Below are 17,048 nucleotides of genomic sequence, written 5' to 3'. Positions count from 1 at the left end.
TTGCTCGCAAACGAGAGAAAGGGGAAATGAAAGAAGGAAAAAAAACTTCAGAGTTTTAGGGATATGGAATGCCCTGCCAAGGAGTAGTGGTCGGGGACAGAATCCATATTAGCTTTCAAAAGGGAACTAGAGAGATATCTAAAAAGAAGCAAACCACAGGGGTATGGGGAAAAGGCATGTGAATGGGACTGAAAGGATTGCTCATTAAAAGAGGCAGCATAGACACGATGGCTGAAGGGCCCTCTTCTGTGACTACATTTCTATGGTTCTACCAACTATTTATCCCAATAGATTTGTAACTATGTCCTGTAAGTCCTGTAGCTCAGTGGTTAGAGCACTCGCTTTGCAAGTGAGAGACCTGAGTTCAATTCCAGGCAGAGGGCGAAACCTTGGGCAAATTTCCTTACTCCACACGCCTAATAATAATCCCTCCAAAAAACCAAAACCAATAATAAATTGGTCATTTTCAATCTACGACTGTTTGTGGGACATTGCTGTGCGCAATTGGCTGCCGCGTTCGCCCACAAATATACAGTCAATTCACTTTACAGTGTGTTCTGTGAAGCGCTTTGGGACGTCCTCCCGACGTGAAAAGCGCTATATCAAATGCAAAGATTATTATTGACATTAAATATTACATATTTTATCCTGGCAATATTGCAGTGGATTTCACTGAAAAGCCCCATTCGAAAAAAGAACGTATTGAATAAAAGTGACTGAACTCATACCATCCATATTATTTCGAACAAAAGATACAGTCAATTCACACCACAGTAATATTCAGTGAAGCGCTTTGAGACGCCTCGAAGACGAGATGAGGCGTTGCATTCAAACGCAAGAATCATTATTATTATTATTAATGTTTTTTGTAAAAAAAATAACAGGCAGCCAGAAATGATACAAATTGTAAACCCCCCTCTCTTTCTCTCCCTCTCTCGTTTGGTTTTTAAGTTTAAAATTCCCACCACCGAGGTCAGCTGATAGTGCTTTCCTGTTTTGGAGACGCAGGTGACCGATGAATCACAGAAAAGAAAGAGAAAGAGGAAAGAGAGAAAGAGAGAGAGAGAGAAGCAGCAACAACAGCAGCAGCAGCAACAACAACAGGGATATTGCTGGTGCTGTGGGAGTGTGGCACAGACGCTGTTATTTTACTGTGTGCACAGTGAGGGACAGGGACGGGACAGGACCAGGACAGGACCAGGAACAGGGACAGGACCAGGACAGGACCAGGAACAGGGACAGGGACAGGACAGGACAGGGACAGGACCAGGACAGGGACGGGGACAGGGATGGGAGCCGCAGTCCGCAGCAGTTCCCCGCACTGTCTGCGCGTCTTGACTTGGCTTTGCGCAGCCGTCCCGCTGCTCGGCTTCGCCCCCTGTGCTCAGGCGAAAACATCGAGCAAACCCAACATAGTCCTGATCCTGACGGACGATCAGGATGTCCTCCTGGGCGGAATGGTGAGAAGCTTCGGGCCTCAGAGGGTTTTTTTTTTGTGTAGCGAGAGAGGGGCTCCCACCCCCCCCCCCCCCCCCCCACCCCCCCACTCCCTCCCACCCCCCACCCCCGGGGGCTTGGGCTCAGGTCGCTGTGATGATGATGATGATGATGATGATGGTGGTGAACATTGTGGCCATCGCTGTGAACCACAGCACCAAAAGAAAAAAGATGTGGGTGAAAGGAGGTCAGGCCCTGTGCACTGAACAGCAGTGGGCAGTCAGGCCCGACAGCTACAGCGTTAGGCCTGGTACAGAGATGCTGGGGAAGGGTTGGCAATCATCCCATGTCAAACCACAGCTTGCAAATGTATTTCAAGCTGTTCCTTTATGTTTTATCTTTTTTTATATATCTATCTATCTATATACACTGTAATCCCACCAGCATTTCTGCACTGGTTTTTATTTTTATTGCTCGGGAGTGAAGCGTTGGAAATAAAATGCTGGAACCTAAAAGGATTCTGTTTCGTTTTAACAAATGTTAAAAAGTTTCAGGGAGAAAACAGTTGTTGTTTTTATTGTGCTTGTCTCGATATCAAACCGTGGATTGCTTTTTCTCTCTCCCCCCCCCCCCCCCCCCCCCCCCCCCCCGCCACCCTTATAGGAACCGTTAAATAAAACGAGAAAACTTATTGGTGATCTGGGAATAACGTTTACAAATGTGGTAAGATGTTTTCTTTGTTTTGTTTTGTGTTAGTCGGACGTCCTCCCGACGTGAAAGGCGCTCTATAAATGGAATCTTGTTGTTGTTAGTGAGTGAAGGTGTCTAGGATTTCTCTTCCTCTTTCCCATCTGTTCAGGTTAATCATTCTTTTTTTTGCTGCCCATAAGATTAGATTTTAGCCACTACACCCTGAAATTCAGGAACACTCTCCCTCAATCCCTCCGCCTTGCCCCCTCTCTCCCCTATTTCAAGTCGCGCCTGAAAACCTTCCTCTTTGACGGTGCTTACAACCACCTCCCGCCCAGCTCAAAGTCGGGCTCTGTCACTGTTAAGCACTTTCAGACACTACCCTGCGTGGAGGGCGCTACATACATGCAAGTTGTTGTTGCTGCTGTAGATTTACATTTTAATTTTTTTAACTTTGCGATACCAGCTGCTTTCCTCGAAGAAGGTAAATTTTGCATTTTTATAACTTGTCAAAATGGCTCAAGCCACTCCATAAGTTATTATTTTCAACTAGAAGACGTGAAAAGCGCTATATCAAATGCAAGGATTATTATTATTATAAAGCTAGAGTTTTAAATTGCCTTTCAATTATTGAGGCAGAATATGTCATCTTGTGCTTGAAAATAAAATTCACCAAAATCTGCAGGATTCAGCTGTTGTAATATTTGATTCTTTCCTGTCTTTCATTGCATTGCAAGAAAATGGTTATGTTATGCATCTCTCTTTGCTCTTAATTTAGTACGTGGCCAGCCCACTGTGTTGTCCCAGCAGAGCCAGCATTTTGACTGGAAAGTACCCGCACAATCACCGTGTATTCAACAACACATTGGAAGGAAATTGCAGCAGCATTGCTTGGCAGAAAACTCAGGAACCCCACACCATCGCTGCAATCCTCAAAGGGGCTAGCAATTATCAGACCTTTTTTGCAGGGAAATATTTGAATCAGGTAACATTTCCACAAGAAACCCTTTCCTTTTTGTTTCACTGACTGAATTGATATTGAATTTAATAATAATAAAAATAATTCTTGTATGTGATATAATAATGCCCATCTCGAGGAAGGAAATCTCAACGCTATTTCATCATATAGTTTGAGGCTGGGCAGAGGCTGCCTTGTATCATTTGTTTTTTGAGACTGTTTGCAACTGCTTCCTGAATAGCACTATTTTATCTCTTTAACAGTATGGATCTGAGGCTGCAGGCGGTATTGAACATATCCCTCCAGGATGGGATTACTGGTACGCTCTGGTAAGTGCTCAAAATTAACCCCTTTCAGGAACTGGTTATTCTACAAATCTTGAAGACACATTGAAGACTGCATGTTCTTCAGACGTGAGGTTTCGCTAATGTACATTTCAACAACAACAAAATTACATTTGTAAAGCGCCTTTTACGTCGGGAGAACGTCCCAAGGTGCTGGACAGGCAGAGTTACGGACCCGAGCTGGGGGTAGGGGTGGGGGAGGGTGGAGGGCAAGCACAGTCGAAGAGGAGGGTCTTGAGATAGGTCTTGAAGGTGGTAAGGGGATGAGGCGGAGGGACTGCGGGATGGAGTTCCAGAGGGTGGCGGTAGAGGGGCGGAAGGAAGGAATGTTTTATTACTGAATTTATTATTAATTTAGTAATAAACATTCAACTGAAAATTAACCTGAATTTTAAATTGCTTTATTGAAATGTAGATTTGGAAGAGATACATTTTTAACCAATTCACCCAACATTTGTGTTGTGCCATGTGATGCTGACTGTGTACAGTTACATTCATTCACTTCCTCTAGCCAGAATTGGAAGAAATACAATTCATGACTGCGTCAATATCAATTATCTCCAATGACTGTGAATTATTACCAAACCAATAAGGTCTTACCTTTTAAGACTGTTTTATTGCAGTAATTGGGTGACTGAAGCACATATAAATGTTGTACCATTAAGAAGGGGACACTTGGTGCTACAAACTTCAGGTTTTATTTATTGACCTTTGAGCTCATGAGGAATGATTAACCATCTTCAACTTTCCTTTGTTAGGCTAAGAACTCAAAGTATTACAACTATACACTTTCCGTTCATGGAAAGTCGCGGGACTATGGACAGAATTACAGTCATGATTATCTAACAGATGTACTGGTAAGCATTTATGCACTTTTCCTTTGCCATTTTGCAGTTGGCAATATATATTCAGAAGGTGTGTGAGTGAACAGAATCAGGCTCAACTGTATTAGTACAGTTAAACAACCAGCTGACATTCATGGAACAGGCTAATACGTTAAGAATGACCCCAAGGATTTCTTACCACAGAAACAAATGAACATATCAGTCTAACGATGCTGGACTTCTTGTGATTTGTGGAAACCCAGCTTAGTAATGACCTCCAATATTCTGTTATAAATATACAGATCACACTGAATCTGAGCAGTACTCACTTTTACATTTTGAGTTTGCCTCTGGAGGCTCCTACAAATGTAAAATGGTCAATTTTCCTTGCGTCAAATTCCCCCAACTCCTATTTGGACTCAGATATTCATTGCCTCTGCATATGGGAGCTCTGATTCCACAATAAAGTTATTGTCAGAGTGATGTTTTGCACAAGCACAGATGTAATTTCGTAAGTACTGTGATGCTGCCACATTTATGATACTCAAACCGCCATTAAAAATATAATCATGATGCTCACTGCCTAAATAACAGCAGGGGATCATGTGAGATTCAAACACATCTGCCAGCCTTCATTCCTGTTACATAGGTAGTGGAGATCTCAAATTTGAACTACTAATGGTCACTCCCACTTGTGCAAAGGAGATGTCAAGAAGGTTGCACATGTGCATAACATCAGTTGTATAAAGTATCCTTTGGAAGTCCTGAGTCTATATTAAACTGGCAAAGACTAGGAATTTGATAGATTGGTGCCACATTGCAACATTTCAGAGCCACAACATAATGTGCTGTGATAACCATTTGCCCTGAGATGTTGCAGCCACTGGAATGACATTTCCCTAAGTGAGAGAGAAAGCAGCTGACAACTAACCCATTCGCCCACCACTTAATTCTATTAACTCTGTAAACAAATGTGCCTCCTGTTGATCTGGCATATCATGTGGATTATTTCACGATGAGTGGTACATCCACGCTCAGTTTCACCTTCTACAATTTCTCTCTCAATGTTTGGGAGGTGTCAGCACATTCTAACCTATCTATTTTTGCGACAGTTAAACGTTTCCCTGGACTTCCTGCGATACAGGATAAATTATCGGCCCTTCTTCATGATAATCTCGACCCCAGCGCCACACTCTCCATGGACGGCCGCCCCACAGTATGCAAAGAGCTTTCAAAACGTTAAAGCACCAAGAAACAGTAATTTCAATATCCATGGAAAGGTACAATCAGCTTAATGAGCGATCAGATGTTCTAACATATTGAAATGTAGCTGTTCATGTTCAGATCTACTTTACTTAAAGTTGTATGTTTTGAATCATATTCAGATGTTAAGGAAGCTTTTGTAATACAGCCTTGGCTGAGATGAATTAACTCAGCAGAGACTGGGAATTGAAACCAAGATCTTTGTAGTTTTAAAGTCGAGTTTCACACTGTGTATAGGCTTTGCAAGTGCCATCAGGGTTCTCTGTGTATTGAAACAATTAAATCTCTTAGTGTGCATTCTGCAGATTCTTGACTTTAGGGATTATTTTCAGCTAGTTATCTTTCTTTCTAGTTAGTTGATATGCAGAAGTTAGTGAGAAGATTTAATGTTTTATTGCACTTAATTAAAAGCAGATAAGTTAACACTGTGCTAGCATTAGAATTTAGATAAAGAATTGACTGTCTCTTGGGATCAACCCAGTTTATTTGATATGTTAATTCATCCCACATAGACAAATTAAGACTTTAGTGTCAGATTTTCTAAGATTTTCTTGCAAAGGGAACCTCTTCTGTAGCTATTCTTGATTAAATATAGTCAGTACAATTATACCTCCTAGGGCAACACAGAGAATATTGGTGAAGCGTAAGCATTGGTAAAACTCCACATACAGGTCATATCACCTGGGTAATGCTGCTTAAAGTGGAAATATGTGGGACATGTCTACTACAATTGTAGTGTTTTCACACAATTTTTATTTTTAAAAGTGACATATAAATCTAGGATTGATTTGATTTCCTGACTTCAGGATCTAATTACAATAATGCACCAGTTGCAGTATATTAGGGTATATTGAGACATGCCCTGTCGTGAAAAGCACTATATAAATGTAAAATGTACTATAATATATCTGGATATCAGGTGTGCAGTTTTTTTTAAAGGAGTAAATCTTAACAGTCTGCGAGAGACCAAACTCATCACATGGTAAAACATTCTTGAAAACTCTTCACATTTAAATCCTTTAAATGTTTTCTTCAAAGGACAAGCATTGGCTAATCAGACAAGCAAAGACACCCATGACCAACTCTTCACTTCAGTTTTTGGATAATGCTTTCAGGAAAAGGTAAAAACCTTTAGCTGTGTCAGTTCAAACCATTTTTTTGCATGGAATTATTATTAGTTGATAAATTAGGCTGTAAAGTTTGAGTCATCCTCCCAATGTGAGAGGAGTTATAACAGTGTCCTTACTTTACTTTTAGATAGAATTTAAAGCATTCAATAGTATTTGAATTCTGGGTTCATGTTCCTGTAATACCAGTTCTCGGATGTGGTGTTGATGTCAATACACAATTTCTCTATTAGATGGCAAACACTGCTGTCAGTGGATGATCTTGTGGAACAGTAATAAAGGAGCTTGATCAACTCAAAGAACTGGACAACACCTATATCTTCTTCACATCCGACAATGGCTATCATACTGGTATGTAACCTGTTCAGACTAGACTTGAGGGAGCCAGCACAGGCACAATGGACCAAATTGCTTTCTTCTTGTTGTAAATTTCTATAATTCTAGGATTCTTGAGTCATCCCTCACCACATTGAGTCATGCTCAAGATGTAGTGTTCTGGTTAGTCCTCACTGTGCTATGACTACACAGCACAATTCCTCAGACATTATGAGGTTAGCGTTCACCCAAATTGTAAACATGAAGAGCCGAATGGCCGCCTTCATTAAAGAAGCTGATTTTACACCTTTTTCTAATTTTTGATTTACTTCCTTACCTGCACTCAGACCATTCTCTGCCTATTCCAGGTTTGCCAATTTTGTTCCAACCATTTGTTGAGAGCATAATTGAAGTGGTGCTTCTGGCAACATTGCTGCCTATACAATGCTTACTAGCCGAGGGAATATTTATTTCTGTGCTCATAACAGTAAATATTCAGAACTCTGCAGCTCGTGTACTGTCCCGCACCAGGCTTCGCAACCACATCACTCCCACCCTCGCTCGACTCCACTGGCTCCCCATCCCCCAGAGGATCGAATTCAAGATCCTCATCCTCACCTACAAGGCCATTCACGGCCTTGCTTCCTCCTACCTCTCCGACCTACTATCCCCCTACTTACCTGCCCGTACCCTCCGTTCCTCTGGCTCCGGTCTGCTCCACACCCCCCCGCCCTAACCGCCCTACCATCGGGGGCGGGCCTTCAGCCTCTCAGCCCCTAGATTCTGGAACTCCATCCCCCAGTGCCTTTGCCTTGCTTCCTCCCTTTCCTCCTTCAAGGCTGGTCTCAAGACCTTTCTCTTCGACCGTGCCTTCAACTCCCCTCTTGTCTCTCTACCCCCTCCTCGCTCCCTCCCTTCTCTCCCCTCACCCTGACCATTTCCCCCCTGCTCGGGTCCCGACCCAATTGTCCAGCGCCTTGGGACGTCCTCCCAACGTGAAAGGCGCTCTGTAAATGAAATCTTGTTGTTGTTGTTGTTGTAAATCCCATTTATAAGCACGGAACAAAATGTTCACTAGTGATAGGTAACAAAATGTGTTATACCCAATAGCAGCAGCATCTGTGTGGCTGTGACGGAAATATCGTAGTTTTTAATTGCATCTGTGAGCCAATATCCTACATCTTCATGATGGTGTTTTGGTACATCAGCTACTTCCCCAAATCTTATCTTCTGTAAAATAATAGAAGCTTTGGCCCGCTCTATGCTTGTACTTTTGTACTGCACAATGAGTCCAAAAAAATTGTCCTTTGAACAGAAATTCCCTTTACAGATTGATTAAGTGTACACTAGACATACTACATACAAACTAGGCATATCTGCTGTATTACTGATAATGTTCTTTTTAATGTATTCTCAAGGTCAGTTTTCTATGCCTATTGACAAACGACAGCTATATGAATTTGACATCAAAGTGCCGTTGCTTGTGAGAGGACCAGGGATCAAATCTAATATGATTAATAAGGTATGTGGCAAACTGATTCTTGCCTGAACAAGGAATAAGGTATTTTTGTGGCCTGATTCAGCCTGGAAATGTCAGACTAGAAATATTTCTGCATTTGGCATCTGAGGCAGAATATTTGAAAATCGAAATTCTATTGAGTAAAGCTTAAAAGGCCTTAAAAGGTCATGCGTTGAAAGGGTCGTCCATCTATATGAAATGTTTTTTTTACATCAATACTCTGACCAGTAGTGGAACTTATTGCCAATGTCTTTTTAATCCGAATGCCATCAATGGCCATTTAGTTTAGTATGCAGTCCTTTTAAAGGTTGTTTTCTTCCTCTTCCAGATGCTTGTTGCAAATATTGATTTGGCTCCTACCTTCTTGGATATTGCTGGTTATGATATTCACAAGACTCAAATGGATGGCATGTCTCTCTTACCTTTGCTGGTAGGTTAGTTGAAAATAATTTAACAGAAAAATGACTGCGTGGAAGCAATTTTTGCGCCAATGCTGGAGTGAGAATAGAATTTGAGTTAGAATACATTACATTGGAATACATTAGAATATACAGCACAGAAACAGGCTATTCAGCCCAACTGGTCTATGCCAGTGTTTATGCTCCACATGAGCCTCCTCCTGTCCTTCCTCGACTAAGCCTTCAAGCATAACCTTCTATTCCTTTCTCCCTCATGTATCTATCTAGCTTTCCCTTAAATACATTTATGCTATTTGCCTCAACAACTCCTTGTGGTAGCATGTTTCACATTCCCACTATTCTCTGTGAAGAAATCTTTTCTAACTTCCCTATTTGATCTTTTTGTGACTATTTTATATTGATGGCCCCTGGTCAAAACCTTTCTTCCCTATGTCCACCCCATTTGTGGAGTCCTGTAGCTCAGTGGTTAGAGCACCCGCTTTGCAAGCGAGAGATCTGAGTTCAATTCCAGGCAGGGCGTAACCTTGGGCAAGTTTCCTTACTCCACACGCCTGATAATAATCCCTCCAAAACCAAAAATAATAATAAATTGGTCATTTTCAATCTACGACTGTTTGTGGGATATTGCTGTGCGCAATTGGCTGCCGCGTTCGCCCACAAAAAATATACAGTCAATTCACTTTACAGTGTGTTCTGTGAAGCGCTTTGGGACGTCCTCCCGACGTGAAAAGCGCTATATCAAATGCAAGGATTATTATTATTATATTATTCTCAAAACCTATGGGTTGAGTTCACTCAACCGCATATATATTCAGTATTGATGCAATGGCAGGATGTCAAACAGGAAAACAATTGATATAAAAATCTGCAGCTATTTGATGGTAAAGCTACTGGTCTACTAGTCACCATATCTACTGTGCGCTACTGATGTTTGCTTGCAACTTGAAATCTCCATCGTACAACGACAGAATAAATTCCACTTTTCACCTTAGAATGGTAAGGAGCAGAACACAACCTGGAGGACAGACTTCCTTGTGGAGTATCAAGGAGAGGGAGATAACAGTACGGATCCAACCTGCCCTTCACTGGGGCCTGGAGTCACAGTAAGTATGGGGAAAAAGTCCTATATGGCAATTATTTGTTTCCCATGTGAATTCTATTGTAACTGTAATAGCAATTAATGGAGCATTTATGCTGCACATTTGCTGACTTGCTGTCAACCTGCAGTACTAACTGGTTGTAAACAGTGTGAACAAAGCTGGAGCTGTGTTCCTGACATTAGCTTGGAGGAGGTGATGTGAAAAGGGATGTGATTTTTACCCTCACAGCATTAACATACTGTTGTGAATCACACTGTGCTCATTCCTTCATTCTCTTTTAAATCTCTGGGAAATGCTAAATTTTAAAGGTTATTAAAGAGACGCTCTGGGCTGGATAAATGTCAAACTCCATGGTTGCCAGAATTCCAAATATGCCGCAAGCAAGTGTGTACATACAATTCTGTTGTGCATATTTTTGTAAAATCTCACTTGAGTCCTGGATTGTAACCAATAAGTTTTCACCTTAGAATGGTAAGGAGCAGAACACAACCTGGAGGACAAACTTCCTTGTGGAGTATCAAGGAGAGGGAGATAACAGTACGGGTCCAACCTGTTGTGGAGAATAGCTCTGTTTGATCAACTGGGTTTGAAAAATAGCAGTGTTATTAACTGCTTCAGACTCAACTAGTTAGTTATAGTTAGTTAGTTACAGTATTCAATATTTGCTTAAATGTTTTTGTATTCAGGTGTGAGTCTTGTGCTGTATTTGAACAATAATATACATTGGCATTTAAGATGGTAAGAGCACCTTATGGAAATATTTCTTTCCCCCGCGCTTGATTGTCACAGCTGCTGAAAAACACAATGAATGCAAATGATTTCCTGATCTGCACACAAATGGTTCCTTAGAAGTTCTTACATTATTCAATATATGATCCAAGAGAGTTTAAGTACCATTTTTAAAAAAAAATGTTGCATCACTGCTTTGATTTTTTTTGAATTCCTGGTGGAGCTTAGTTGTGTATTCAGAGATTTCTAAAATAGATATTAGCTTTTTTTTAATAGTCCCAATTAATGCAATGAAGATTGGGAACTATGAATTGGACTTTCCATTCAACATCTCTGTGTAGGGATATTTACATCCAGCAGTGTGAACTTCAGTTCTGTAATAGAAACCGGATTTAATTGTGTTTCAGCCTCTCTGAACTTCAAACATTGCTTTCTCTCCAAATAAAGGGTCCTTCTGACGTGAAAGGCACTATACAAATGTAATCTTGTTGTTGTTGTAAATGTTATCGCTAAATTTATCCTCCTTCTCCCACAGCAATGTTTTCCTGACTGTGTTTGTGAAGATGCATATAATAACACGTATGCCTGCGTGAGAACAATTTCCAGTTCAGCTGATTTGCAGTATTGTGAATTTGATGATAGTGAGGTGGGTGTAATAATAATAGTAATCCTTGCATTTGATAGCTTCTTGTCACATCTTCGAGATGTCTCAAAGTGCTTCACAGGATATACTGTAAAGTGAATTGGTTGTATATTTTGTGGGCGAAACGCGGCAGCCAATTCCAGTATCCCACAAATAGTCATGGATTGACTGACTAAATTATTATTTATTTCACGTCACCAAACTTGCATGTGGTAAGCATGGCATTGGGTTCTAATTTGTGGGTATTTCTTAGCCATTTTGGCTACTGAATTTCTAAAACATTGCATGTGCTGAAGAAAGCATTGTGAAGTGCCCAAACAAAAATTTCTAATGCCTCCCCTCTGAATCATGGTGAACGAAAGTGTGACGTGCTATACTTGTTCCTCCAAGACTTATTTTTTTGTCTTTCCATTTAGGTATTTGTGGAGGTGTATAATTTAACCTCTGACCCACACCAGATTACAAATATAGCAAAATCCATAGATCAGGAGGTACTGGAGAAAATGAATCATCGCCTCATGATGTTGCAATCTTGTTCTGGAGCAACATGTCGCACACCAGGGGTATTTGATCCCAGGTAGGAAGAAGAGTTGAGCATTACCCATTGTATTACATTACAGCAAATAATACATTTGCTCTAATTTCACTGAAACTGTCTACACGGAACAATTGTAAATGTTAAATAATAAAAAAAATACTTGCATTTGTTATAGTGCTTTTCACGTCTTCTAGACGTCTCGAAACGCTTCACAGAATATACTGTAAAGTGCATTGACTGTATATTTGTGGGCGAAACGCAGCAGCCAATTGCGCACAGCAATGTCCCACAAATAGTTGTGGATCGAGTGACCAAACTTTTTTAAAATTTTTTTTATTTCTTGAGGGATTATTAACTATTAGCTCTAACTACTGAGCTACAGGACTCCTATGGTGTCTATTTCATTTGAAATTGTCTACAGGAAGGTGCCAGGACTGTAAATTTGACTAGAAGCTTATTAATAAACATCAATTTTTTTTCAAAAATTCTTTTTGGAGGTAGATTTCTTCACAAACTATTGAGTGTATAAAAGTGCATAATCCTTATTGGAGGGGATCATAATACAAGTGGCTTCAATTATACAATGATACTTTTAGATTGATTTAAAACTGCCTGGGTATCGAATCATTCCAAGAGACTGCAGAAGTCAAGTAATACCACTAATTACTTACTAAATTTATGGTTGAGCAACCTGTTTAATGTGCAGTTCTCTGTTCCTTGCTGAGTTCCTCTATGTAACACCGGTTGTAATTCTCACACTTGGTGGTTAATTAATGGAACTGTGACATTCAAACAAAACCACCAAACTCTTTCTTGTTAGAATCTAAGTACAAAACTTTCAGAGCCAACATGATGTTCGTACCAGTGTAGGATGTAGATTTAATTCACGGCCTTGCTCCCTCCTACCTCTCCAACCTACTATCCCCCTACCTACCTGCCCGTACCCTCCGTTCCTCTGGCTCCGGTCTGCTCCACGTCCCCCGCCCCAACCGCCCTACTATCGGTGGTCGGGCCTTCAGCCTCTCAGCCCCCAGGCTCTGGAACTCCATCCCCCAGTGCCTTCGCCTTGCTTCCTCCCTTTCCTCCTTCAAGGCCGGTCTCAAAACCTTTCTCTTTGACCGTGCCTTCAGCTCCCCTCTCGACTCTCTTCCTCCTCCTCGCTCCCTCCCTTCCCTCCCTCACCCTGACCATTTCCCCCCTCCTCTCTCCCTCCCTTCCCTCCCCTCACCCTGACCATTTCCCCCCTGCTCGGGTCATGACCCAACTGTGCAGCGCCTTGGGACGTCCTCCTGACGTGAAAGGCGCTCTATAAATGGAATCTTGTTGTTGTTGTTGTTAATTCCATTCCATATATCATGTGGCATATATCAGTACAGCATGGAATTCATTGTCCATTGCGATATGTGTTTGGTTAGGAGAGGCTTTCCTGCAAACTGCAGTGTAAGTCGGGCTGAGGCAAATGGGAATGTGAAATGGCCTTAATGTAACTGATAAGAGTGTGGTTAAGTATAAACTCTCGACCATTTGTCCTTATACATTTATTCGGCAACCTAAGGTTGAATTTTTTTGTTCCATTAATTCATTCAATATAGTAATGTGAAACTAACCAAGGATGTAGGATTGGTATTCTGTAAGGATGAGATCCAATGGGCCAAAGATTGTATTCATTCATCATTCGTATCTTTCTTGTGGTCTGTAGTAGCCATGTTACTGTACAAGATCTTAACCTGGAGCTTGTACTTCTTGTAGGGCACGTTTTGTTCAGGAATTCAACATCTTAAGCTAATGTGATACAGCCGTTTATTGCTACTTTCCTAAAGACGAGGCCCTCTTACAGGATATTTGCATAACTTTACTTCTGAATAACTTTGCATTGCCTGCTTGGTGAACTGGTTCACCACATGGAGAATATTTACATCTAATTGACAATGAGTTATGATCTATGCGTAAGCACCACTAATGTCAATGTCACTTTTTTTCAGGTACAAATTTGATCCTCAACTTATGTTCAATCATGGACCCAATGCTCATAAATTAGTCCATAAAATCTTGTGAGGCCTTTTGCAAGCTGTGACCTGTGACACACCCTCCTTCCTTCTCGTGACTTATTGTTCATGGTCATTTGGCACTCCTTACATGGACTCACTTAGAAAATGAATGGGAATTCTACTTTACTGCCCACAATTGGTAAGACTGGTTTTCCTGTAAACCCTTTGGATTCTTGAAGCAGGTTTTTTTTAATTCTTTCAATTTTAAATGGCATTAACGTGTGTTTTAATTGATACAATGGCGGCAGCATTTACTCCGCTGATTTTTATTGTCAAGAAAATTTGTGGCCAGTTTTCCTCGCTAAAGATCTTCTACAATTCATGTCAGGAAAGAAGCACGCTTAATAGATACCAGTTCTGTTCCGTGGCGTTCCATGGTCACCACAAAGGCTGATAAGCTCCTTCATGTACTGCGACCTCCCCCCACTGATCACTAGTGTTGCTATACAGTTAAAATAACATTATCAGTGTTCCATGTAACTTCAAGGTTCCAAAAATGCTATTACTGACAAGTTTCTGACACACATCAGCAGTATTCATTAGCTAGAATTGCATTTGTTATTCTCACTAATAAGCACGTTGTCCTGAAGTTAAACTTGTCATTGTATAATTCGCATCCCAAATATTTTGTGAAGCTCTGCTTTGCGTGTCTTTTGTTTAAAGGAATGTTTTTTATGCATTAGAACTTCTCACCAATGGTTGGTTTAATATGTTGCACTGAAGGATGTTAAAAGGATCAAAGCTGTATTGTTTTGACACATGCATTTAAAGTCCGTGGAGCTGTGCTCTTTTGTACTTGTTTCCCCCACTCTACTTTTTGTTCCAATGACTACTTTTGCTTATTCCCATTTTAGAATGATGCTTTTTAAATCAGATTGGCAATCGCAATCAGCTGCATAAGATAGCAATTATAGCCAATATCAGCCTTGTTGGTTGTACAGCAACCTTTGCTCATCCATTGTTGGTTTAGTGAAAAGTTGTGGCCAAATCGGAGCCAGTTTATTGAGTGAATCCAGCAATATTGCATCATCCACCGGAATATCAGTCTTGTTCATGGTTTCCATATTTTTTTAGTTTCCACATCCAGATGTTCTGTGCTGATTACATGATTGGTCATGTAAGACACTATACACATCAAAACATTCTGGTTGGAATGTCTCAGCAACAAAATGTGAATTATCTGAAATGCAAACAAAGCCATAAAAGCTAGTACTTTGACTATAACCATATCCTAGGTATAGGTTGAGAAAATGCCTCTAGCGTAGCACTTGTTGAAATCTTTGAGGTTCCCTATTTGATTTTGGGCATCAATATCACTCTTTTTTATTGTAAACTTCATCGATACCTTGGGTACAGTGTTCTAGTATATGCAAACATCTCCAGAGACGTGACTAATACTCTGAAGATGAATTGGAGAATTGTATAAAACCATGAACCGCTGTATTTCATCCTTGTATTTTTAAAGAAATATGTTCTGCAATCAAACACCACTGTGATCTTTCATGTGGATTGTTACCTGCTAGCTTGATCTGGGTACTATCAATAAATGAAGTGCACCTGCAGGGCTTATCTTTATGATTAGAAGACTAACAATGCCATTTTGATTCTGTGGTGTGCCTACTAAAGGTGCATGATCGATCCTACAATAAATATTGTATAACCGTGCACCTAAAGGGAAAGGAAACTTTAGTTTTTATCATTGCTTTAGAAAAAATCTGTAAATCAGTCTTTCAAGTCTTAATTATAAATCGTGCATTATCAGTGTTAAACTATGTTAGAATGAATTTAATTTCTGAATTTGAGTAACAATTTATGTACAGCGTTGTAGTGCTGCGAGGCTTGCAAAACATTATCTGTACCTTCAAGATGAATGAATTAAGATTTCCTATTTTTTTCCAAAGATAACTAAAGTGCCCTTGATTGTAGTCTTGTGATACATGAATGCGATGGCTTGATTCAGTCCTGCACTTTATTAATAAACTACTTCTCACTTGAACTGATGTTATTTCCTTATTAAAGTGGGTTTATGCTCCTCTGTACAAAATGTATTGTAATTCAAGATGGAAAAACATGCAAACCAGTCTTGCTGAGGTGTTCCCATGGCGTTTAGAATGGAAGAATGGCTCACTGTTGTTTTCATGAATTGTTTTAATATACATTTCATCAGTTTGATAAACTTTTTGTCATTTGAATACTTCTCGACTGTACCTTGAATTTTAAAGAATTAGAGGCCCATCTTTAAATGTGCACAAAAGTACACATTATTAAGCAGAGATGACACATTACCTCTGAACACTTATGCCCTTGTAATCTATCCTGAATTCTCAGGAAAACAGAATGAAAGTTCTTACCCCATCTTCAATGTGGGAGCCTTTTGTCCACAAGTTACCACAAGTTATATCTTCTGGCTGGTAAAGCTCAAGAGCAGTCACAAATTACATGTCCCAAGTTGTCACTGGTCAGAAATTTTCTGGTATACTGAACTTTCTTTCTGTCCGTACTGGGCTTGACTGCTACTCACAACCCCTCATCCCCCCCTCCAGTATATCTATGCCCAATCCCATCTGTGTCAGAGAAATTGCTTTTATAATAAATTTCAATAGTATGTTACAATAAGGCATATGATATGAGACATCAATTCATTCTTATGTTTAATCACAATACAGTTCTTCCATAGCCATAGGTTGTGTAAGACTGTATATCCATAAAACACATGCTACTTAAATCGTGTCCTCCCACTGTTAGTCACTTTACATTACAGTAAAATCTTGTGAAACACATCAAAAGGTCTCAACAAGGCGCTATATATAATAATAATCCTTGCATTTGATATAGTGCTTTTCATATCTTCTAGACGCCCCAAAGCGCTTCACAGAATATACTGTAAAGTGAATTGACTGTATATTTGTGGGCGAACGCGACAGCCAATTGCGCACAGCAATGTCCCGCAAACAGTCATGGATTGAAAATGACCAATTTATTATTGTTTCGTTTTTTTGGAGGGATCACTTGCAAAGCGAGTGCTCTAACCACTGAGCTACAGGACTCCACGTGAAAAGGATGGTTCCATTGTCGGCAATATCAAATGCATCAA

The 17,048-nt window shown here is 40.3% G+C and overlaps 1 protein-coding gene across 1 annotated transcript; it reads left to right on the top strand.

Moving 5' to 3' along the window:
* The first annotated feature begins 1,246 nt into the window (after positions 1-1,246).
* Positions 1,247-15,950, top strand: gnsa (glucosamine (N-acetyl)-6-sulfatase a). The gene is given in 15 exon segments (XM_042335615.1): positions 1,247-1,460; positions 2,101-2,160; positions 2,906-3,112; positions 3,349-3,414; positions 4,188-4,286; positions 5,366-5,533; positions 6,555-6,637; positions 6,877-6,911; positions 6,914-6,994; positions 8,377-8,480; positions 8,806-8,907; positions 9,889-9,999; positions 11,261-11,371; positions 11,785-11,945; positions 13,889-15,950. Coding segments are annotated over 15 exon segments (1,632 nt in total). The 5' UTR covers positions 1,247-1,289; the 3' UTR covers positions 13,962-15,950.
* The last annotated feature ends 1,098 nt before the right edge of the window (positions 15,951-17,048 follow it).

Source organism: Callorhinchus milii, unplaced genomic scaffold (genome assembly GCF_018977255.1).
Source record: "Callorhinchus milii isolate IMCB2004 unplaced genomic scaffold, IMCB_Cmil_1.0 Scaffold5, whole genome shotgun sequence".
Taxonomy (NCBI): Eukaryota; Metazoa; Chordata; class Chondrichthyes; order Chimaeriformes; family Callorhinchidae; genus Callorhinchus; species Callorhinchus milii.
Note: the sequence above shows the minus strand (reverse complement) of the source record. Positions and strands in the feature narration are given on the sequence as shown.